The sequence below is a fragment of the Notamacropus eugenii genome, chromosome 1 (assembly GCF_028372415.1).
Source record: "Notamacropus eugenii isolate mMacEug1 chromosome 1, mMacEug1.pri_v2, whole genome shotgun sequence".
Lineage (NCBI taxonomy): Eukaryota > Metazoa > Chordata > Mammalia > Diprotodontia > Macropodidae > Notamacropus > Notamacropus eugenii.
The window spans coordinates 337,871,067-337,895,074 of NC_092872.1; the positions used below are offsets into that span (position 1 = coordinate 337,871,067).

The window sequence follows — 24,008 nt, forward strand, 5'->3', positions numbered from 1 at the left end:
GGAATTCAATTCAAGTAAAAATATATTTCTTAAGTACCTATTACATACAATGTACCAAGAATACGCAACAATCATGAAGACTTAAAGAATTTCTGCCCTCAAGCTGCCTGTATTCTACTATATCCTACATGGAAAGTAGCTCTTCTAGGTTTTGTTTAAGAGTCTTTTTTCTTCAGGAAGAAAAAAATTAGAGTGTACACAGCTGATATTAGACTGACCTGTCTTTAAAGGGTTTAAAATTTTAATGAAACTTCAAATCAAAAGGCAAGCAAACTGTATCTCTGCCTACTAAGAGCCCCTGCTGCTAAATAATTAGATTAGCCTCTGAAACATATTCCATTTTTGCGATCCTAATATTTTATATCCTTTGTTTCTTTTTATTTTCTACAGGCATTGTGATATAGTGAAAGGAACACTGGATTTGTTCTCAGAAAGCCTGGGTTCAAATTTCATCTCCATCACCTAATTACTTATTTATTCTGGGACAAACCTGACCTTGTACTACAGCTAAAAGGTCCAAGTTTTAACCTCTAAATTTTATGAACTATCATATCAAAACAGCTCTAGGATATCACTCATCAAATTGGTTAAGATGACAGAAAAGGAAAATAACAAATGCTGGAGGTAACGTGGGAAAATAGGTGCACTACTGGAGCTGTGACCTAGTGCAAGCATTCTGGAGAACAACTTGTAACTATGCCAACAGGCTCGAAAACTATAAAACTATTAAAAAACTATAAAATCATTGACCCAGAAATATCACTGCTAGACCTATACCCCAAAGGAATCAAAGGAATAGGACCCAAATGTACAAAAATACTTAAAATGGTTCTTTTTGTGATTTCAAAGAATTGTAAACAGAGAGAAGGCTCATAACTGGGGAATGGCTAGGCAAATTATGGGATATGATTGTGATGGAATATTATTGTGCTATAAGAAATGATGAATAAGGTCAGGTCAGAAAAATGCTTAGGAAGATCTATAAACTGATACCAAGTGAAGTAAGCAGAACCAGGAGACCAATATTCACAGTAACAGCAATATTGTGAAGATAATGAACTGTTAAAGACTTAGCTACTTTGGTCAATACAATGATGCACCACAGCTCGAAAGGACTCATGACAAAAAATGATGTACACCTCCAGCAAGAGAGGTGGTGAACTGGAGAACAGTTTGAATTATATTTATTTCTTTTATTTTTTCTTCTTGTTTTTTTAGCCTGGAACATGGCTAATGCAGAAATATGTTTCGCATGACATCAGTTGTTTAATGGGCATCATATTACTTGCTTTTTCAATTGGTGGGGGAGAAAGTGAAGAAAGAAAATTTAGAACTGGAATTCATTAATTAATTAAGAACCCTATATCCTATGATCTATTATTATAAAATACTGCCTTAGGAGGAGCCCTGTGGGAATGCAGAAACAAAGAGACTACAAAATTCAACAGTGAAAAGAAACAGGATGGCATCGTGAAGAGTGTTGGATTTGTAATTAAAAAACTTATGTTCAAATTCAAGCTTGGCCACATGCCATGTGACCTTAGAGGCATCACTTTATCTGTTAGTTTTCTCCTCTATAAAATGCAGTAGTTCTATTAGATGGACCATCAGGTCCTTTCAGGCTAAGAATCTATGACCCCATTCCCCTTTAGAGCTCAACTAGTCCATGAAAGAACTATAAATTTTTCAATTTAGCCTTCGAAGTCTCCAGGGAAACAGACACCACCACCTCCCTTGTGCCCCAGTTCTGCTGTCTCATGGTTATTGTGGCAGGGAGTTTTCCTCAAAGAATTATGAAATCGCTTACAAAACGGTTTCATTTCCTCTTGTTCATTTACTCAAGTGGAGTGCAGAACAACTGCTACCCATGTAGAAAGACAAATGTCCAGTAAGACCAGTGAGGGAGGAAATTGCTTTCTTGTAGTCACACAAGGAGATAGAATCTAAGCCTATAATTAAACCCACGACTCCCAAATCTCAGTGTTTGTCATCAGCACTGGAATAGGTTGTGATAGAAAATGAGTATGGCTCAATGCAATGGGCCCGAAGGTTCCAGAAATCGATTCTTGACAGACCACTTGTTCTCATCGAATGAACTTCTGGAACAAGACATACAACCAGTAATTTTTGCACATGAGACGAGTGACACTGGGGAGGCTTTAGGTAAGGGGTATTAGGACTGGGAAGGGACTGAGCTAGAGCATGGCTACGTGGGGAGAAAGTTGTCTATTTTAGCCAGTTATTTTTGCTAAGTATTTGTTAAGCTCAATAATTTCTATATTGCTGAAAGCCTACAAGTTCAGTCAGTATCCTCTAAATTTCAGCACCCTAGAGTAAAGACCCCAAATCCTCCTTAACTCCTGTCTAGAACTAATGCTTTCCTGTATTTTAACAGTGGTATGTAGTAGTGAGCTTAGAATTCAATAAAAAATAGTGAAATAAAAGACAACATAGTGCAATGAGCACAGAGTATTGCACTTAGAGTTAGATATCCTTAGTTCAAATCCTAATCTTGATTTATTAGATTTATAATCTGATCCTCAATTGCTTTATCTGTAAAATAAGGACAATAATATTTGTAATAGTTATCTCTTAGTATTATTGGGAGGAAAGTGCTTTATAAACTTTACCATATAAATATGATTTACTGTTATTATTTATGATAAATGTAGAATTATGTAATGAATTATATTTATAATACCCAAGTAGTGAAGAAAGAAGAAGATATAAACTCCTTTAATCAAAGTGGGTCCAGTGTTTCATTTTCTCAAGGGCTTGGACAGACTCTAAAGGACCATACAAGATCCCCCCCATATGTTGCGTGTTTCAATCAGAAGTCCAGATGTGACCTAGTTTATAATAATAATAACAAACAAGTGAGCTACCCTTCAGTGTCCAAGAAAATCCCTCTATTTCTGCTAGTGAAGCCAATAAGTTTAGAAAGTTTTGCAACTAAGAATGAGAGACCCAGGAGTGAACTCACTGGAAAAAAAATGGTGCTTTTTTTAGTATATAAACTCCAAAGGATTGATACTATAATTAATTTCATAATATGTATTGAGAAGAAGTTAATTCCAAGTCTTCTAGCAAATTAAGAATATTTTTTCTGAATGCTCAGATATTGCATTTCTAAAGCCAGCTGTTGGCTCTAACAGAACAAGTAGCATTTTTCTAAGCAAAGCGCTCACCCGAAGGGTTTCAAATGTATCTTCAATCTCAATGAACTGTTGGATACTGTTGGTAGTGGTAGAAATGACCTTGTCTATGAGGTGGACCACCCCATTGGTAGCATGGTGGTCTGCTTTCAGCAGCCGAGCGCAATTGACAGTAACAATCTGCAAGAGGAGAAAATAGAGAACAAGAGTTGACACAGAATGGAAATAAAAACCTTACATGAAATGAACTCAGAGTTTCATTTAATCTGACTGCTAATTGTCCTTTCTTAGGAGGATTCCCTTACATGTTGCATCCTTCAAACTGAACTCCAGATGGAACCTAAGTTTTATCTACTCAAATGCCCCATTCCATGAGTCCCTTCAGCAGGAGGAGAGTTTCTGTGGACCACACCTAATCTTTTTTTTCTTGTATGAACCCTAAATAAAAAAATACTAATTTTGTAAGTTTTGCCTGGTGAAACAATGATGACTATTTTCTATATTTTGTGAGGTTTTTTAAAATCACATAGTTTAAAATAATTTTAACTGAACTTATGATTTGAGTGGTATATATTGTGCTTCTAGGAAGAAGTTATAAAGACTTAATCTGTGATTTCTTTGATAGAATGAGTTGCTAGCAAATGACTTCCTTGAGTAATACTGGTTGGCACTTTCTCTGCAACTTAGAGAGTTGCCTAAAACATTAAGAGATTAAGTGCCTTGCCCAGGGTTGCATAAGGTATGTATCAAGGACAGAACTTGAATCACCCTTGCCTTCCTGGCTCTGCGACTAACTCTTTCTCTCCACTGTACCATATAGCCTCTTGCAGAGGAGACAAAATACTCAGAAAACAAGTTCCATTGAAGATGGTGGCCTTTTATTGATAAAGAGAAACCTTATATAAATAAAGAATGCCCCTACTCTGAAAAAACAGCATGACAGGTAGATAGAGGGTTAGCCTTAGAGTCAAGAAGAGCTGAATTCAAAGCCTGCCTCCAAAAACATACTTAGCTGTGTGACCATGGACAAATAATTTAACTTCTTAATTCCTTAGGGATATTTCTAAGATTGAAAACTACAGACAAGCTGGTGATATGTGCCAGAGGAAGGAATTGCTATATAGGGAGTTTGACATACTGATGAAAACATAGATCTGGACAAAAAACATACACTCACCCCATTGGGGTAATGATGGATATGGATATCTGAGTTCTGGTACATAGAGGTGAGTGTTGTTCCGTGTTTAAGGTCATCAGTCAGGACTCTTCGGTCTACCATGTGATATCGAAGTGCATTGAGTAGTTCAACGTTGACATTGCTGACCAAAGAATCCAGAACTTCCTGGAAGAAAGAAAGGAAGGGAAGAAGGAAAAAAAAATATTTGTGGATCTGGTAGCCTTATGGTGACAGTCCCTTGTGTAAAGTCTGATACTAAGTGAGACTGACCACAAATTTTAGATGCAATTGAACTTTCTAAAGAGGTCATAGTCTGTGGAAACAACAGTTACAAAGATGTTCAGTAAGGGAAAAAGAGGAAAGTTTCCTGATATGCTAACATTTGTTTATCTGTGGATTCTGTGACACAACCCATTATACATTGACTCTTATAGAAATATGAATATCTCTGACAAAGGAGCAAGAATGCCCCAGAAATAAATTATCATTCTCTTACAGCAGGCAGAGTAGCCCAGGCTTCATTGCTGGGAGCAAAGATTGTGAAACTTCCGGGGCCTTCCATCTCAGGTCTCAGTTTCTCAGTCCTGTCAGTGTAGAGTTGAGTGGTGGTAGATCCAACAATACCCAAGGTCTCATAAATGTTTGAGAGAGGCAATGCTGCAAAGATCAAGGGGTGGATTTCAAAACAAGACATTGGCTGTGTGCAACAGATATGTCAAACAACCCACAAAACTGACAAACCAGATAAAAATATAATTAGGAAATGTTTTACAACAACAACCAAAAATACAGCACAATTAAGATAATGTTAATTTGTGGTTTCCAAAGTCAATATGTAGTCTGTAGGGATTTCTTTCTAATTGAATATGACACTGCTGTCTCCTTCTTTGATGAAAAAGATTTAATATTTGATGCGCTGTAAGGGCAGTGAAATCTGAGAGCTAAAAATTCCCCTGAAACACAAGTGCTCAACTTATTCCTAGGAGGTTCATTGTGTTTAAAGTCATCTTGACTATTTTCCCCAAAATCCTGAAGTAGAAGAGGGTAATAAAAATATAATAAATCTTTGCTGATTTGAACTTAACTATTTCAGAATATGTTAATTAAGAGAAGAGTAGTGCTAAACAAACCTTTTCTTCATAGCCAATTGCAAGTTAATTGTGCAGGTAAGACTGTTGGAAATACTTTCATGAACTTAGAAGCATCCATTACATGCCTTTCAACATCAGTGTATGAGTTACAAATCACATTCTTATTGAGGCAACCACTAAACTGGTCCACCAAGAATCTCTACTAGAGAATAATTTGAATGAATGAACTTGAGAATCCTCATTTGAATTGAATTATATTTTATTTCTTTAGAAACATTTTATAATTCTGATGGTTTTGTTTCTCCAGAGGACATGGATCCATGTGTTAGGCTCTATGCTAAGGAAACAATGTGCATTTTTGGTGGTCAGTAAAACTGAGTTCTAGTAGTCGCTAGACTGCTTCAGGTCAGTCTTCCCTTAGTTCCTCCTATCATGTAAGCCAGTAACACTATGTCCCATCTATGAATAACATTTGTCCACCCTTTCCATGGCCATGGTATCATTTATTATTGCATAATTTTCAGGATCTCAGATTTTATAGTTTCTGGACAAAGTGGAAAATATATCAAAGGAAAAGAAATTCATTTGAGGTTAATATAGTCTGTGGGGGAGGGAAGATGCTAAAATAGAAGAGATAAAGAACTCAGGAAAAATTCAACTGTGGCCATACAATTTGTTTATTGCAGTGTCATCATTTTTATATCTTTTTTGTAGTCTCTAAGTTAGATCTCTAAATAAAAAGCTATTTCTCCACATGGCTCTAACATGATAAGTGTAAAAAGGAAGCACTTCTCATCACAAAGACTATTTTGGAGATATGGGCTGGCTTTGGTTATCCCATCTACATTAGAAATAAAAAAAGCCATTAGTGGGATCCTATAGGCCCTACCTCAATTTCATTTGCTTTCCTGCAGGGATTTTCTATCATGCATTCCCATCCAAATCAGAAATGAGATGGGCCATTAGGCAGACACAGCTGCTATGCACAGCTTGGAATTCCTCTCAACCCACTCCAACAGTCAAGATTAATAAGAGATACTGAGCTCATCCCAACCTAAGCTTACCCAAGAACATCTTCAAAATTAGAGCTACATTCACCAGATTCATTAACGAAAAAAAAATTTATCTCCCTGATGTGTCAGGAACAACAACGTTAGAAGAAAGATGAGAATGTCATTGCCTTTAGATTCTATTAGACTTTGTTTTACACTGACAATACTAGTACGACTCTCAGAAATGTTAGAAGAATATTAATGCTTCAGAATTCCATCCATTTATAATCTGAGAGTGTCGTGGAACTCTATAGCCCCTCCCCTTTTAGCACCTTCCTTTATCCCTATACTTTTTAGCCTCCTATCATGCTTTGTCAATAATTGAGGGACTGGTTTACCAGCAGGGCAGCCTTTTTCTCCAGGGACCTTCTCATATCCAGGACAACATTCATAACTTATGATGCTAGAATGAGAAAGAAAAATAGTGCTTTAGAATAGATTTTTCAAAAACCTTTTCAAATGCCCTTACTTTTTATCACAATCCACCAAAAGGTCATCTCCATATTTAAATTTAAAAATCAGCAAAAAGGGAAACATGTTTTGCTATTTCTTCAGAAGTTAATTCAACTTAATTTAATACTTACCAAATGCCTACTATTCATTCCCACAATTGTTCGATGTTTTAAAAACCTTTGCTGTAATGATAACCTTCATGTGTGTATAGCACATTTTACACATATGATCTCATTTGAATATTACAACCCTGTGAGATAAGTGATTTTATTATCATTCCCACTGGGCACTTGAGAAAAATAGGGCCCCAAGAAGTTAATTAACTTGCCTAAGGTCACACACTTGATTAAGTATCTTCTTGATTATAAGTTCAGCATGCTTCCTTTCCTATGTGCTAGATACCTGTCCTTCAGACAACTGACATTCTGGTAAGAGTGGATAAAGAATGGACATATATAATTGTGATACAAAGTAACGTGGTATTTTAAGACAGGGCATTATGTTTAACTAGGGGAAAGGACTAGGTATCAAGGAAAACTTCATGGCAAAGATGACATTTACAGGAAGAGCACTTTGACAGACAGATGGGAGGTGTTGTAAGCCTAAAAGGCAGCAGAAACAAAAACTCAAGATCCAAAGATTCAGGATATGAGTTGTCCAGTTTGGTGGAAGCACAGGGGAAAGGGAAATAATGGGAGATAAGGCTAAAAGGATAGGATCAGAGTGTCTTAGACTTCGGCTAGAAGGATTCTAATCCAAGTACCTCATTTTATAAAGGAGTCAACTCTCCAGAGAGATTTCACAAGATCATACAGTTAGTATATTACAAAGCCAATATTCAAGCCTAGATCTTCTGATGCAAAATCTATTATTATGGCCCAATCATGGAGAACCAGAATTGCCAGGTTAGGGAATCTGAACTTTATTCTGAAGACAATGGAGAGCCAACGAAATATCTTGGCCCTAAAGTAGCATAATATAACAGGAATATCATGAGTCAGAGTGAAAAAAACTGAGTTTTAGTTTTGTCACTGACTCAATGTATGACTTTGAATAAATTACTTCCCTTTTCTAGGGCTCAGTATACTCTTCAAAACAAGAAGGCTGAAGTAGATGATCTCTATGGGCATTTCTAGCCCTGACTCAGAATGAGAAGCAGGTCAATCTATAAGAAATATTCAATACCTAAATATTCATGAGATTTTGAGATTCAGTTCTAAAACTTATTTTAAATAAATCAAGTTGGTCACAAAATGAGTAGTCATGGGAGTGTTGCAATCTGCATTATTTTGACTGATAAAGACATGGATCCTCTGGAATATTTGAGATTTTTTTAAGGCACCTAATGTCTTATCAGAAGTAAACTTTCCATTTCAGTTGAAATACTGTTGAATGATTTAAAAATGCAAAAATTAGGAAATTAGGAGGGGTGAAAATGTTCTTTCCTAACTCATGCCAATCTACTACGAACACTTTACTATCAAGTATCATTTGTTGCCTGCAATATAGGATGAACCTGAACTTAACTGCACAGAATTCTTAGTCCTACAATACTCACAAGAGAATTCTCAGTGACTATTGATATTATGTCATGGAAAGAGAAATATATAAAAATGGGGTTTGGCATATCAAAAAATTATTAATCACCAATCAAACTTTTTCCCAAAGTGCCAAAGCTGAGAGTCAAAATTCTAGGAAACCATGGCTGGAGTGTATCTGAAGAAGTCGTTAGTCCAGTGGTGGGCAGCCCAGAATTGTTAGAGCTCATCTTGTACATGGGCACCACATGCACCACTGTGTGGAACCCTTTCAAGTCAATTCAGAGTTGTCTTTCCACTGAGCTCAGTCCTTGAGAGCTTCATCTATCTACAAACGCTGGAATGTTTGTAATTTAATTGTCCCAACAAAATTTTCCAAGACTCTCAGAGAATGAAATAGTTACTTTCTCTGGTCAAAGAAGAAGATTGCTGAGGAAGGGAGGAATCAACACAGATTGAGAGAATTGGAAATAAGGCAGAAAGAAGAGGGGAGACAAGATGTTTGAGTAGCAGGAGGAAATATAGAGATCATCCTCTCAAAAGATTCCTCCAAACATTTATAAAAAGCACCAGGCTCAATTCTAATGGGTAAATCTGGAAAAAGTCACAGTGAGTCATGTTTCTTCTAGTCCAGGTCAGCCTAGGGAGGTAGACAAAGAGGTCTGCAGACATTAGAGACAAAGTCTGGCCAGGAACGTGTCACAAGGGAGCTAAAACAGAGACACTATGCACTGGGGCAAGAAGAGATCTCAGCTCCATGCTGGGACAGCCCCAGACCCCTACCAGGGAACACTGAGACCAATACCAGGACACCATAGTGGAAACAGGGGTCTTTTTTGATACTATCCATCTCTGGGAACTAGGGCAGACTGAGGCAGGTACCTGGTATTCCAGGGTAAGAAGCTATCTCTGACCCTAGATGGTAAACTGAGAGAGGAGCAAGCTCAGAAGTCAGCAGCAGCAGTGTAGCTCACATTCCAAGAGCAAAGGGGAGGAGGGTGATGTGGGGGAGGGTAAAGGATGGTTCTCAGTTCTAGTTTTTAGCCAAATCAAATCCTGCTGTGGAATAGCCAGAGCAGGAATACCAGAACAAAAGATAACCTCAAGTTCTATCACTCTGAACCAGCAGAGATTTCTAGCTGATTGGCAGTGGCTAAGTCCAGCAATAGTCTATTGTTGCTCAGATTCCAAACCCAGAACAAGAACTTACAAAAATTCAGACCACAGGGAAGTGATCAGACTTGCCCAAGATCAGATCATTTGGGGAGCCCTAAAAGCTTTCAGATTCCCAATCTGAACTGTCCCTGAGATATTGGGACAACACAAAACTCAATATATCTCCAAGAAAGCAGCAACAGAACCAGTCCAGACCTTTTTTCCAGAAAGCATAGACCTTAGTTATAACATCAAGACAAGAAGTAGGCTGGAAGAATGAGTAAACAAACAAACAAACAAAAATCCTGCCATAAAAAAGTTATGGTGATAAGTAACTATGTTCAAGACACAAACCCTGAAGAAGAGAATGATTCCAAAATATCCATAAACAAACCTCAAAGAAAATATAGATTGGGTACAAATTCAATTAGATTCCTGGAAGAGATAATGCAAGGGTTTAAAAAATACTTTTAAAATATTTTTGTTAGAAAATAAGAGTGCCAGGGGGGAAAAATGGAAAAGAAATGAGAGCTATAGAAGAAAGAATTAGAAAGAGAATTAATTATCTTGGTACTGGAAGGCACAAAGCCTTTTCCAAGCAAAAAATTCACTGAAAATTAAAATGGACCAAATAGAAATTAATGACAACATGAGGCAAAAAAAATATTAAAACAAGTCAAAAGACCGAAACAAAAAATAAAGAAAATATAAGATATCTCATTGCAGAGGCAGCTAATATAGAAAACAGATGTAGGGGGAAATTTTTAAGAGCTGTTGGCCTGAGTGCTATGAAAAAAAGAGCACAGGCATTAAATTTTAAGAAATCTCAAAAGAAAATTCCCCAGATCTCTTAGAAATAGAAAGCAAAATAGAAATAGAGATAATCCACTGGTTACCTCTCAAAAAAGAGTAAGGCAGAGGTACTAGGATGAGTGGAAAACTAGCGCTACATAGAAGAAAATTTAATGATGATGACATCATTATATAATAAAATTACATAATAGAAACATAGTAAAATTCTCCAATTGATATGAACAGGCACTTTTCAGGGAAAGAAACACAGGCTGATCTCTAGCCATATGAAAAAGAAATGTACCAAATCACTATGAAATAGAGAAATGCAAATTAAAGCAGTTCTGAGATTCTACCTCATATCCATCAGATTGTTAAAGATGACAAAAAAGAGAAGAATAAATTTTGCAGAGGCTATAGGAAAATAGACCCATTGATACATTATTGGTCAACCTTTAAATGACTACAACCTTTCTAGAAAGCTATTTGTAACTATACAAAAAAAATTTACTAAGCAATGAAAGCCTTTCGACCCATCTATATCTTTGTTAAATTCATATTCCCCAAAAGATCAAAGAAATAGGGAAAAACCTTATATGTACAAACATATTTATATTTCTCTTTTTATGGTGACAAAACTGGAAACTAAAGGAATGTCCATCAACTGAAGAATGAATGAATAAGTTGCTGCATATGAATGTGATGGGATAATATTGTGCTATAAGAAATAAGAGATGATTTCAAAAACATGTGGGAAGACATTTAAATTGATGCAGAATGAATTAAGAGAACCAGAAAAAACAATTTATGTTATAACACTAATATAAAAACAAGTTATTTTTAAGATGTTTACAAATTGATGAAAAAGAAAACGTACAGAGACAAGAGAATAATTTATACAATAAAAACACCGTAAAGACAAACAACTTTGAAAGCTGTAAAGGACGGATGATGAAACACTGTTCACCTTCTGTCAGAGAGCTGAGCAACTTAGGATGCAAAATGAGATGTACTTTTGCAAAAGTTATTGAGGTAATTTGTTTTGCTTGACTATGCATATTTATTACAAATTTTTTTCATTTTCAATGGGATGGAAGAGTAAATATATTTCTATTAATTAAAAAGAACAATACAGAGATGAGAAAATACTACAGATGTGGAATGTTGCATTACTTTCAAATGAGGACTTTGTATTGCTAGCTTTACTTAATTGTTTTATTTAGTAACCAGCAATGGTTCATAAAGTGGAGACAATATGTAAATATAATGTAAAAGACAAAACATAAAGATAATACTTAAGAAAAAGAAATAACAAAGAGTCTTGGCCTACTTTAACAGAAGTTTTTAAACCTGATTCAATGCTTACACCATGCTACTAATCCAGTTCTACCTTCCAAATCCAAATCCATCAAACATTTATTAATTGCCCACTATAAGCAAGATACCATGATAGTTGTTGGAAATTCAAAGGCAAAATGAAGAATGGAGGACACTTTCCCTTGGGAAGATACAATGTGTAAATGTATAAGCATACACATGATTTGAGGAAGGAGACAATTCTAACATCTAAGGAGATCAACCAAAGCTCTCTGTAGGTAGTCACCCATGTACTGATCAGAAACTAAGGACACTAAGCTAAGGAAGCTAAGATATTAAAAGAGAATATATTCCAGACATGCAACACAGTTTGGACAAAGGAATGACAACTATAGGAAACAAAGAGCATCCTAATTTGGCTGTAACATGGAATATATGAAGAAAAGTCACATGACAAAGACTGGAAATGTCATTCTTTATCAGGGAAATGGGTCCAGTAGTGTAGTGGGCAGAATACTGAACCTAGAGTCAGGAACTCCTCAGGTTGAATGTGGCCTCAGGAATTTATTAGTCATGTTAGCCTGGGCTTCAGCTTCCTCATCTATAAAACGGGAATAACAACAACACTGAACATGCAGAGTTGTTATAAAAATAAAATTTGATATTAGGCATATGATGCATATTATGTTGCATTAAGATGCCATATGCATGTCTTATGATACGTATGTTACAAACCTTAAACATGTAATATAAATGCTAGTTATTATTTATTAATTTAGGAAGACCATTTTGGCAGCTTTATGGAGGGCAGACACAAACAAGGAGGGAGTCTCTTCAGGACTGCTTGTCCCCAGAGCAGCCTGCTGAGACTCAGTGGTTTTTTGTTTTGTTTTGTTTTTGTTTTTGTTTTTATTTTTGTGGATGATGAGAGAGCTTCTCCATATTTTGGAAAAGGACCCATTCAGAAAACCTAATTGTGCTCAGCTCTTACAGGGACTGAATGTCTATATAGTGCTAATAACGATGATGACCCAGCTGCCTGCCAGAGGCCCCCTGAAAAAGACCCTTCCTGGTTGTAAAGAAGTCATATATATGTGAATTATTTGGCTTTGAATGTCTTTTTGGAAATGACAATCTAGCTCAACTATCCATCCTCAGTTCTATAATTGTGTATGGACATAACTAGTCATTGAGGGATGAGCACGAAGGACTCCAGAAGTGAAAGAATGAATACCAAACCAGATCCCTAGAATATTAGGATTGTCTAAGAAATTGTCCTGAAAAACTGTTTCAGTTTTATTTGTTTTAATTTGGAATTTGAAAGATCAATCACATTTTTGCCATGAGAATTTTTTGTTGAGATCCAATGGGAACAAAGGCTGCCAACAACCTTTTGCATAATGGGGCAATCAGGCCTTCCATAGTAGGACAGCCATAGGGTCTACCAGTGTTGTACAAGTGTGCTCAGTCTACAAAAACACTGTCACAGCACAGGTCAGAAAAGCTCATGCCATAGTATTTAGCAGTTAACTTGGCTGAGCACAAGAGATATCAGTTGACCCTGGCATAGCAGGCAGTGGGCACAGATGTGGGCAACGGTGGACAGTAGGCAGACTCTGAATCCAGTGGCAGCAGACAGGGGACACTGGATCGACTGCCAGCAGGAGTAATAACCCAGTTACAGAAGAGTGGGTACTGGCAGGTGCAGTCACAAATGTAATGTAAAACTGATTGTCCTTTCCCATATCGCTGCCACCATTATAGAGGTCTTCCTCAGGGAGGGTTTACAAGACCAAAGGCATTGTTGGGAGGTGACTTGCGTTTTTGAAATAAAAGGGAAAAGAAAGTGTCTAACCAGTCTCTCAGAAACCTCTCCTAGGGCAAAGATTTTGTCTTGGGGCTCCAAGGGAGGGGGGAGTTTTGACTGACAGGTCTAGAAACACTGAGTGCATGGCAGTAGAGAGCAGAACTTCTTAAACTTTTCCCACTTTTTTACCTTTTAGCAGCATTTGTTGGTGTTGCATGGCCTGAGGGTATGTGCAGCACAAGGTACTCAAGCTTTGTGTTCATAACCTAGGGTGCAGTGAAGTGGCATGATACAACACATGCCACAAACACCTCAGATTCATTAACATTTGATTTTTAATTCATTTTTGGTTGTTCCTCATTCAGAAGCCTTTTATTGTTGCCAAATGTTTTACGACCCCATATGGGGTCACTATGCAGTTTAAGATGCACTGGTATAGAATATAAGCTAATCCTCCCTGACCTATGATAAGGGTCAGTGACTGCAGCAAATGCCATCATCTTTGGTGTAGCCTTGATATTCCCAGTGCTGCTGCTGCTTATGGTCATCTTTTTTCTTTGCATTGAGAGATACACCGTGAACTACAAAGAACTGTTATCACCTACCACGTGGACCTGATCTTTTAGCCCAAGACTTCTTAAACTTTTTCCCCTGGCAACCCCTGTTTGTGTTTTGGCAGCATTCCTCAGCTGTGCATGGCCTGGGGGCATGTGTAGTGCTGTGTGCATGCTTTGTGTTCAGAATCAAGTCTACGGTGAAGTTGTGGGTGCAACACCAGCTAGAGCTGCCAGAAACACCTTGGATTCATTACATGTTCAATTTTTAATTAATTTTGGTCGTTGTGCTTTCAAAAACCTTTTAGTATTGCCAATTTTTTTTTATGACTCCATATGGGGTCATGACCCACAGTTTAAGAAATGCTGATTTAGACCTGGTACTTGGTCCTTTCTGAGACCTTCCCAGATACAGTTACTTCAGAGAACTGCTACATTTTTTGCTTTGTTTTTATTTTAGCTTTTCTCTTCCTTCTTTAGTGATGCCAATACAAGACTTCTTGAAAGTCAGAGGTCAGTGCTGACCTCTGTTAGTAATAGTGTTAGTATAGTTAGTGTTAGTAATAGCCCCCATGATGATTTAAGTGATGGAAGGTCCTTTAAGAAGTCCTTTGGAACCTTACCACCAAGAGGTAGGATATGGTAGGAGTAATATTTTCACCTTTCTTCCCATTGAAATTAGGCAAGTTTTTCTTTAAAAGATATTATGACAATTTCTCAAGACTTGGTTGGCTCAAGGGACTAAGGATTCCAGCTATTGACATCACCTCCTTATCGTCTGTGTTCAAAGCAGACTCTTGCAACTCTAGGAACACTTGAAGGCTTGGCTGATAGAGCATGATGGGTGACTTCACTTGGCAGAATCAATATAAGGTGTCCTTAATACTTATCTTTGTTGAACATCCTCTTGCTATGGCTAAGTAAATCTATTTTGTTAATTGTTGAATGACTTACAAATATCTCGTTTTGTTTGAATATAGAAATTAAAACTATTAGATAATTGACAAGTCTGGCCCAGTCCCACATTTTACAAATGAGGAAACTGGAGCCTCGAGAGGTTAAACAGTCACATAGATAGGAAATAGAAAAGGTAAGATTTGAACTTAGAGCCTATGACTAAGATCAGCACTTTCCCAGCTCTCCAAAATAGATCTGCAAATAGCTGTGCTGGGTAGTATAATAGTCAAAGAAGACTATAAATACTATGTCACAGTGAAGAATAGATAACATAATGTAATGTAACTAGCAGGCCCAGTTGCATAACTTCTAGCAACACTTAGGGATTAACATGTAGGAGTGGAGACGGCTGGGGGGAGGCAGGGCTGAAGGTTAGTAAAGTATGAGTAATGAGTAATGAGTGTATTGGACAATGCCAAGTAAAACTGTTTACCTATAGGACCAAGACAGGATAGAGTAAGGCCAGAACTGTGAGGCCAGATTGGAAGTTATGATGACAATGAACAATAGGTCTAGAAGGAGTGAGGCCTAGGAAAAGATGAAAAAAATAGGAGTTTACGGCCAGAGAGAGGAATTTAATACCACTGTTTCATGGAGATAGTCACATTGGAGATGAAGGGTTACACATCCCTGTTTGGAACTATGGTGGAGGGAAAGTACAGGTCATAAGAGATTAAATAACATGGAGGCTGGGGTGTTTGAAAGAATATCAAACAATATATTGAAATCTCCAAATAGAAGGGCAGGTGGAAGAAAGAGCCAGGTTCTGAACTCACTGAGAAAGGACGAAGGACCAGTTAGATAGCAGCTCTCAAGATCAGGATAGACTGATGTCCAAGAGGAGTAAACATGACCACTCCAAGAAAGAGAGGTTTCTGACTGAGAGCCATAGTGGGAGTGGCAGAGGAGCAAAGAATACACTATCTCCTGTCAATCTAATGTGGTCGAGGGCATGAAAACTGGATCTAGTCCTGGAGAAGATGGTCAGGGCGGCCACAAGAAGAGGTGTGATAGGAGGAGAAGTTTGTTAGCAGTAGAATAGAGGATTCCTAAAGGCACAAAGGATGTAGTCCATACAGTTGACACAGATGACTTTTCACTTAAACTTAGCTGCAAAACAAAACCAAAGATAAAAAAAAACAACCTTTCTGAAATAACCTCTTGATTCTGTATTTTTCAGACTCTTAACTAAATCTAGGCATTACTACCAAATACAATACATAAAGGCTTATGGTATTAGCTCTGTAAAAATTATCATAATGATTGTGTGAGAGTCCTTAAAGCCAAGAAGATCTTGGTTGAATTCCTACCTTTGACACAGACTGAGGTATTAGACGTATGGTACACACAGGTCCACAGCTCTCCTGAGTGTAGCATAACAAGATTAAAATGTAATTGATAAATATTTAACAAAAATAAACATATAATAAAACATAGATATTACATTTAAAAACTAAATTAATATGTGACCTAGAAGGATCTTTACGTATGTATTGGTGGGTCCTATTTCTATTAGAGTTTAGCATCACTGGTCTGGACAACTCTCTAAGGTTATATGTTGCAGAGAAGATGCTAACCTATGTTGGTAAATGGAGTGTGCTACCCTGGAGTTTCCTATGATGAAAACACAGACGTGTTTTCCTTATTACTGTTGCTGATATCTTGTGCCTTGCTGGTGAAGAGCCTTTCCATATTTGGTTAAGTATTTGAGTAATACTGTGTGTCCTAATCTCTTCCTAGGTCCTATAATATTATTATTACTAACCATAAAAGTCTAGCACAGAGATGAAGTGCCACTTGTGGATAAGGGGGAAGACAAATCCATAATTAAGATGGGGTTGAAACATATAAATATAAGAACAGAGAGTTTTCTTCCCATCTTCTCTTATATCTTCCTTTACATTTTAATCAGATTAAGTAGGAAGTATGGTGTCTTCTTTCATAAATTAAGTTCCCACAAAGTTAAATGAAGGGAAGGAAAAAAATAAGTATCTCTTCCATGTGCCAGCCCTTCTGTGATCACTGGCAGTGCCTGGGGATAAGCTAAACTCCATGAAGGGAAGGGGGCAGGGGTAGAGAATGACCAAACATATTCTCTTTCAGGGTTTTCAGATAGAATCTTAAAACAAATCTAGACTGATTATCTAGACATAAGCAATTCCTTTTCTATATTCCTGATTACTTTTACCTTTAGTTATTCTACAGGGTCCCTAGCCCTGGGAAAGGAACATAATTTTTAACCCTTTTTTCACTACTAAGAGATTTTTCTATTCACCAGGGACTGGGACCACAGAATAAACTTGCCCAGTACTACAAAATGATGTGCATGGGTCTGAAAGGTTCACATCAGTGATTTGAGTTCTGGAATATTTGGGTAGTCTACGCATGATGCTGTATTTATATACCTGTGGTTCTGTTACTAATGTGCCATGACTGGCTTTCTCAGCATCTAGTGGGCATGTTCTACTTCTTTGGGCCATTTGCAAACTTGCTTATGCCCCATGTTACTGAATGTCTTTCTGTTTGAATAAGAAGGTTGGGTATCTCCCTTACGAAGCATGAAAGGGAAAGTGAGGAAGAAGAAGTATTCCCACTCTTCCTCCAATCCTTGTTCAACAGGAACTTTGAGAGAAAAAGCAGCCAGACTTAATAAAGAGAGGATCAAGAAATCTGGGGTCCTCAGTGTATCTCACAGTTTTCATAGAGAAAACTAGATTTCAGTGAGCACAGGAGCATAACAGTTAATATTTATATTAACTACTATTAATTATAAAATATTATATTTAATTTATTATGTACATAATTAATTTAATTATATTATATTAAGTAATATAATTATATAATACAAGTAATAATTAATTATAATATAAATAATAATAGTTAGTATTTATAAAGATCATACTTTAAAATATATAAGGCACTTTATAATAATAAACATATATAAAGACAGTGTTTTACAATACAATCGTCCAGCACAATTCCAAAGAACTAGTGATGAAAAATGCTATGCTTTTCCAGAGGATAGAATTTCTCCTTCAAAGAAAGAATTGATAAGAGTGTAAATGGATATTGAAGCATACTATTTTTCATTTTTTCATGGTTTTTGTCTGTGTTTTCTTTCACAGTATGACTAATATAGAAATATATTTTTCATGCCTGCACATGTATAACCCATATCAGATTACTTACCACCTCAGGGTAAGGAAGCAGAGGGAGAAAACTTGGAATTTAAAATAACAAAAAAGAATGTTAAAGAATGTTAAAAATTGCTTTTACATGTAATTGGGCAAAAATATTATTCCAAAAAGAAATAGTGCTTTAAAGTTTGCAAAGCACTTTGAATTTGATTTCATGATAACTCTGTGAGATAGATGCTGAGGCTGAGAGAGATTAAGTATCAGGAGGTAATGAGGTTAAGTGACTTGCCCAGGGTCACACAGTTAATAAGTATCTGAGCCTGAATTTGAACTCAGGTCCTTTTGACTCCAGAGCCAGTGTTTTATCCACTGTGCCACCTAGACGTCCTTAAGTGACTTTCCTAGAGTCACATAGCTGGTAAATATTTGAGCAAGGATTTGAACTTGTCTTCTTAATTCCAAATCCAGAACTATGCTGCCCAGACACCCCAGTGCCAGGAAACAAATATAAGAAGAGATTCAAAGTGAAGGGGAAGGTCATTAACAACAAAAGAAGGCTTCGGAAGGCATAGTGGAAGAAGAGGATGAAATGAATAGGGTCTAGGGAGGACTGGGGCTGAGTTTTCTGTGGCTGACATATGCTGTCTCTGCTGCAGCTCCAATGTTTATCTCAGCTCTCCTGCATAGTACAAGATCCCCAGGCCAGATATTGTGGTGCATTTCAAGATAGAATGAGAGGAGAGGGTGACAGTGTGCCTGAGGACTGGCAGGAGAGGGGCTGTGCTTTGCTGAAGTGGGGAGACAAAGCATATTCATTCCTCCAGGACACTGGTACCTGGGGCAAAGTTCTGGCCTCTTCAGCAAGCTCTGCTTGTGGGGTTAGAAAGATTGCTTCACACCAGCTGTAATCAGTAAGAGGTCAATTTCCAAATTTTTGACACAGGACTTAAAAAGTGGTTATTTCATAGTCTTTGGGCAAAAGTACTAGTTTCCACTAGAGTCACTGGTGACATCATGACAGTCTTAGCACTATCTCTCAGCTCTGGGAAATCTTGGCTTCAATAAATATCCAACTTATTAAATAATGTTAGGACTTGTGAAACAGACGTTCAGTTTTTTTCACTTGACAACACCTGAACTGGTTTAAACCGAACTACGTTTATGATGTCTGAGCTTTGGTTACAAATCATTCCAATTCCATGATGTCAGGGTCAAAGCTGCACACTAAACATAAGCAGGCCTTTTTTCAGGGAGAGCCTTGCACAAAGACAGCCTGTCGTACAGGCGGTGAGGCCTGCTGACCACAATTTCCTGCACCATTGGTTGAGTTGCTGAATGCAAAAATGTTAGGGTTACTAATCAGATTTGGGTCTCAAAGCACTGCGTGGGCTGCATGTTTGTCTGACAGGAAAAAATGGGCCCTAAGCTCCCCTTTTGTATGATCAGTCTCTGTGTCACCCCTGTTGAGTTTTTAAGATCTGAAATGGAATCTGAAGTGAATTTTCCAAGGTAATAAAATACACTCTAGTCACTGAATAGAGGGTCATTTGTAATCATTTCCTGTAATAAAATCCATATGTTGTGTCTGACAAAGAGCACCAAAGACTCAGGTCTTTTCTCTTACTGGAACTGAAGAAAAGTTACTTCTAAAGAAAAGAAAGACTTTTGCTGAGGCAATGGATGATGCAGATACTGAGTATGGCCAACCCTCTTATCATTCAAGACCCTGGAGGTCAGGCGCAAGTAGAATGAATGAAAACCAGAGATTTCCACTGACTAATGCCTCCATGTGCCCTTTTACCTACAGTGTACATAAATTCCACTGACAGTAATGCTGACAGGATTGAGTTTTCCTTCTCTTTACTTCCCTTAGTTATGTTCTCAAGTAAAACTTTGCTCATTTCAAGGCTATCCACAATTTGTCTCTCTCTTAGTTATCCAATCTTCCCTGTTATTCTTTAGGGGGCAGTCTCCTCAATGTCCCAAACATACCATGCTAGTTTCCACGTCTGCACCATTTTAAATGCAGCTCCTTTGACCTGGAATGCCCTTTCCCTCCTCCCCCATCCAAATTCTAATCCTACCTCCTCTCTGCAGTCTTCCCTGATAACTCCAGTTAGCATTTCTCTCCTACTTAAGCTTCCAAAACACTCCTTATACATATCACATATATCACCACTTGATTTGATTGAATTAAACACTTTTTTAATACATGTTCTTGTATAGTTTTCTGTTTCATCTGCAAAAAAATCTCCTTTACGATAAAGTTCAGGTCCTCTTCTTTTCCTGTCCTTTCCCACAGAATTTGGCATAGTGCAAAGTTCAAAGTAAGAACAGGTTGAACTGGACTGGTGTTTCCCCTTAGTCTGCTCTCACCAGTGTTACTTCCTTGGGCCTTTCCTTCTGAACTAGTCCCTTTTCTTCAGTAATAGCCTTTCCTCCTTTTTCTGGATCCTTTCCAAGTCATCTCCTCTTTCTCAATAATCTACAAAATGAATCAAAGAACTACTGCAGGGACATTGGAACTACTCTTAATTCCAGTGCTTTCCTTCTTTTAATTGTTTCCTATTTATCCTGTATCCTTGCTTTATATATATATATATATATATATATATATATATATATATATATATATATATATATATATATATATATGTATACATACACACATATATTTGCATGTTATCTCTCCATTAGAAAAGAGCATCTTGAAGCAGGGACTGTTTTTGCCTTTCTTTGTATGTCCTGCACTCAGCACCATTCCTAGCACATACTAAGCACTTAATAAGTACTTCTTAACTGACTAACATTTTGTCTGTGTCTTAGAATCCCCAGTTTCCTTCAAAACATAGCCCAGATTCCACTTACTTAAGAGTCCTTTCCTATTGTCTTCACTGACACTGCTCTTTTAAATGACAGTTATTTTGTGCATATACTTCACCTGCTAACTTTTCAGGAAAATACTTTAAAACAAGTGAGGAACTTGCAGTTTAACTAGCACAGAAAAAAAGGAAGGAAAAATCATTTAGTATCAGTCTTTTTAGGCATTTTTATGAGTCTTACCTATAATAGAGCTTGGGTCTGGCTTCAGTGTCAACTTACTTTACATCTTGTTAACATCAAAGTCATAGAACCTACATTTACCCATGAGTAAAATAATTATTATTTGACATGCACAGAGTGACAGAGTTGATTATCCATAGCCCATCTAACTTTTGGCATTAAGGATAGGCCTTGACTCAGCACACCAAATGCCAACTGTATTCACTGGGAATAAGTCATTTGCTTTTTTGTTGTTCAGTCGTGTCAGACTCTTCATGACCTCATTTGGGGTGTTCTTGGTAAAGATACTGGCATGGTTTGGCATTTCCTTCTCCATCCCATTTTACAGATGAGGAACTGAGGTAAAAAGGGTTAAGTGACTTGCCCTGGGTCACACAGCTAATAAATGCCTAAGACCTGATTTTGAACTCAGATGTTCCTGACTCCAAGCCTGGTGCTCTAGCTGCCCGAGTTATCTGCTAGTTTCTTCTTAAAACCAGCATCCTGACCTGGACTTAGGTTAGCACTACTTTAGAATTTTATGTCAACAAAGCTGACAGTGCACAATGAAGAGAATGGGACTCTGGAGTCCATACTGAGTTCAAAGAGGTGGGAATCTCTAATACTTAATACTTCTGACCTTGGACAAATTACTTTACCTCCATGGGTCTCGGTTTCCTTACCTATGAGATGAGGAGGTTGAACTCAACGAGATTGGCCTCCATGGCGTTCCACAAACAAAACACTGCATTTCCTCACTCTGTGTATTTTTATTGACTGTCCCCTATGCCTGAACTCTCCCTTCTCCTCTCTGCCTTCAGTCTTCCTGCTACCATTCCCCCTTAATGCTCCTGCCTTCCCTCTGAGATCATCTCTAATTTATTCTTTATATATCTTATCTGTACATAGTTGTTTGAATATTGCCCCTCTCTTTAGATTGTGAACCCCTTGAAAGCAGAAGTTGTTTATGCCTTTCTTTGTATCCCTAGCACTTATCACAGTGCTTAATAAACTTGTGTTGACTTGACGCTATGAGTTCACTCAATAGTCTTAGAAGTTCCTACTAGTTCGTGATTAGTCAATAAACATTTATTAAGCATCTGCTATGTGCCAGGCAACAGGCTAAGCACTGGGCAAATTGAAAAGAGGCAAAAGACAGTCCCTGCCATCAAGGAACTCATACTCTAATGGGAGAGATAATATGCAAACAAATACATCTGCTGTCCTATGCTCTTGGGAAAGGGGGCTTATATGTCCCTGAGCAAATCACTTAACCTCTTTGGGGGAGGTTAGATTAAGCTCACAGGGGTCAAATATGTACAGCTTGTAACACTCCTATGAAACAGTGAATCAAATTAAAAGGAAATTGAGAAATATTTAACAAAAGAAATAAAAATATAGAAAATGGATAATGTTAACTCTAAGTCAATATCAGGCCTGTGGGGATCCTTATGGATGGCTTCATGGCCCCTGCTTCTATTTGAGTTTGATGACACTGTCCTAGAGGATCACTAACTTATCTTTTAGTTTTAAATCTTTTAAGCTCAGCATCCCTATTTTTCCTTGCCTAATAGCACGAAAAGTCATTTAACATTGTTAAAACTAGGATCACAAGTGGGAGAGCATGTGAATTTAAGAATAAAGAAAACATATATCATCAGTTAGCCATTAGAATGGAGGAAATTATACAAAATGATGTTAAAAGGAATAAAATCTTAAAGTCAAGAAACTGGAAAGCATTTTGTAGACATAACATCTTAACCTTTTTTTTTCTTGGAATAGGAGCTGTACAAGACCTCCTATACAAAGTAATATTGCTTGGGGAACACTATCTCTAGCGTTGATGAGACAGATAAGCCAGCTTGTAAACCAGCTTGTCTATTTCTGTGACCTGAGATAAACGTGTTTGTTTACTGTTGGCTCCCAAACAGATCTATCTCACTGAAATTCCAAAGATCTCTGTTAGAACACGCAGACTACTCTGTTTTCATGCAGCATTGGGCAGCGCTGACAGATGCTACCTCCACCCATGCTAACCGAGTCATTAAGCATGTAGCTTGAATAGCTGCATGGTTCTATGTCCCCTCACTGCAAACCAACTTAACTCTCACAGTCTTCACTTACAAATGCCTTGTCTACTTCTATACAGATACACAGAATCCTAAGATCATAGATTTAAAAGATTTCAGGGATTCTTAACTTTTTTTTCATCTCAGTTACTCTTTTGGCAGTCTAATGAAGCCTGTGGACCTCCTTCTCTGAATAATGTTTTTAAATGCATAAAATAAAAGATATAGGATTGCAACTATACTGAAATATGGTTATCAATTTTTTTTTTAAATTCACAGATCACAGGTTAAGAACTAGATCTAATTCAATTCCCCCATTTTACAGCTGAGAAAAGTGAGACCAAGAAGAATTTAGTTACTTGTAGACAGGGATGCACATGTAGTCAGTGGCTAAGCCACCATTCAAACCCAGGTCCTCTGATTCTAAAACTAGCACTCTGAGTCATTAAAAAAAATCTGTTTGTTCAGGCTCCCCAGTATGTCATCCATTTGCTTCACATCTGGCATAGTCCCCATTCCAGGACTCCACACTCAGAGAAGTTCCAAGTGTGCTTATTGACCGTTCTCCTCTTCCAGCATCACATGATATACAACAAACACATATGTCATTGACTAAGAATTAGGAAAACCTCATACAAGAGGTTCATGTCTTTCCCTCGGTCTTAAATCAGCTCTAAAAACTCTATCAACAGTGAAAACAGGGAAGGGGAGG

General features: G+C 37.4%; 1 protein-coding gene across 1 annotated transcript in view; it reads right to left on the minus strand.

Moving 5' to 3' along the window:
• The window catches only part of TGFBI (transforming growth factor beta induced), a 58,973-nt gene that overhangs the window by 25,425 nt on the left and 9,540 nt on the right, over window positions 1–24,008 (minus strand). Inside the window, exons 3-6 of the mRNA XM_072629873.1 lie at window positions 6,814–6,878; window positions 4,829–4,989; window positions 4,333–4,497; window positions 3,189–3,335 (exon numbers count right to left, since the gene is read on the minus strand). Coding sequence (XP_072485974.1) covers window positions 3,189–3,335; window positions 4,333–4,497; window positions 4,829–4,989; window positions 6,814–6,878 — 538 coding nt within the window. The remainder of the gene's footprint in view (window positions 1–3,188; window positions 3,336–4,332; window positions 4,498–4,828; window positions 4,990–6,813; window positions 6,879–24,008) is intronic.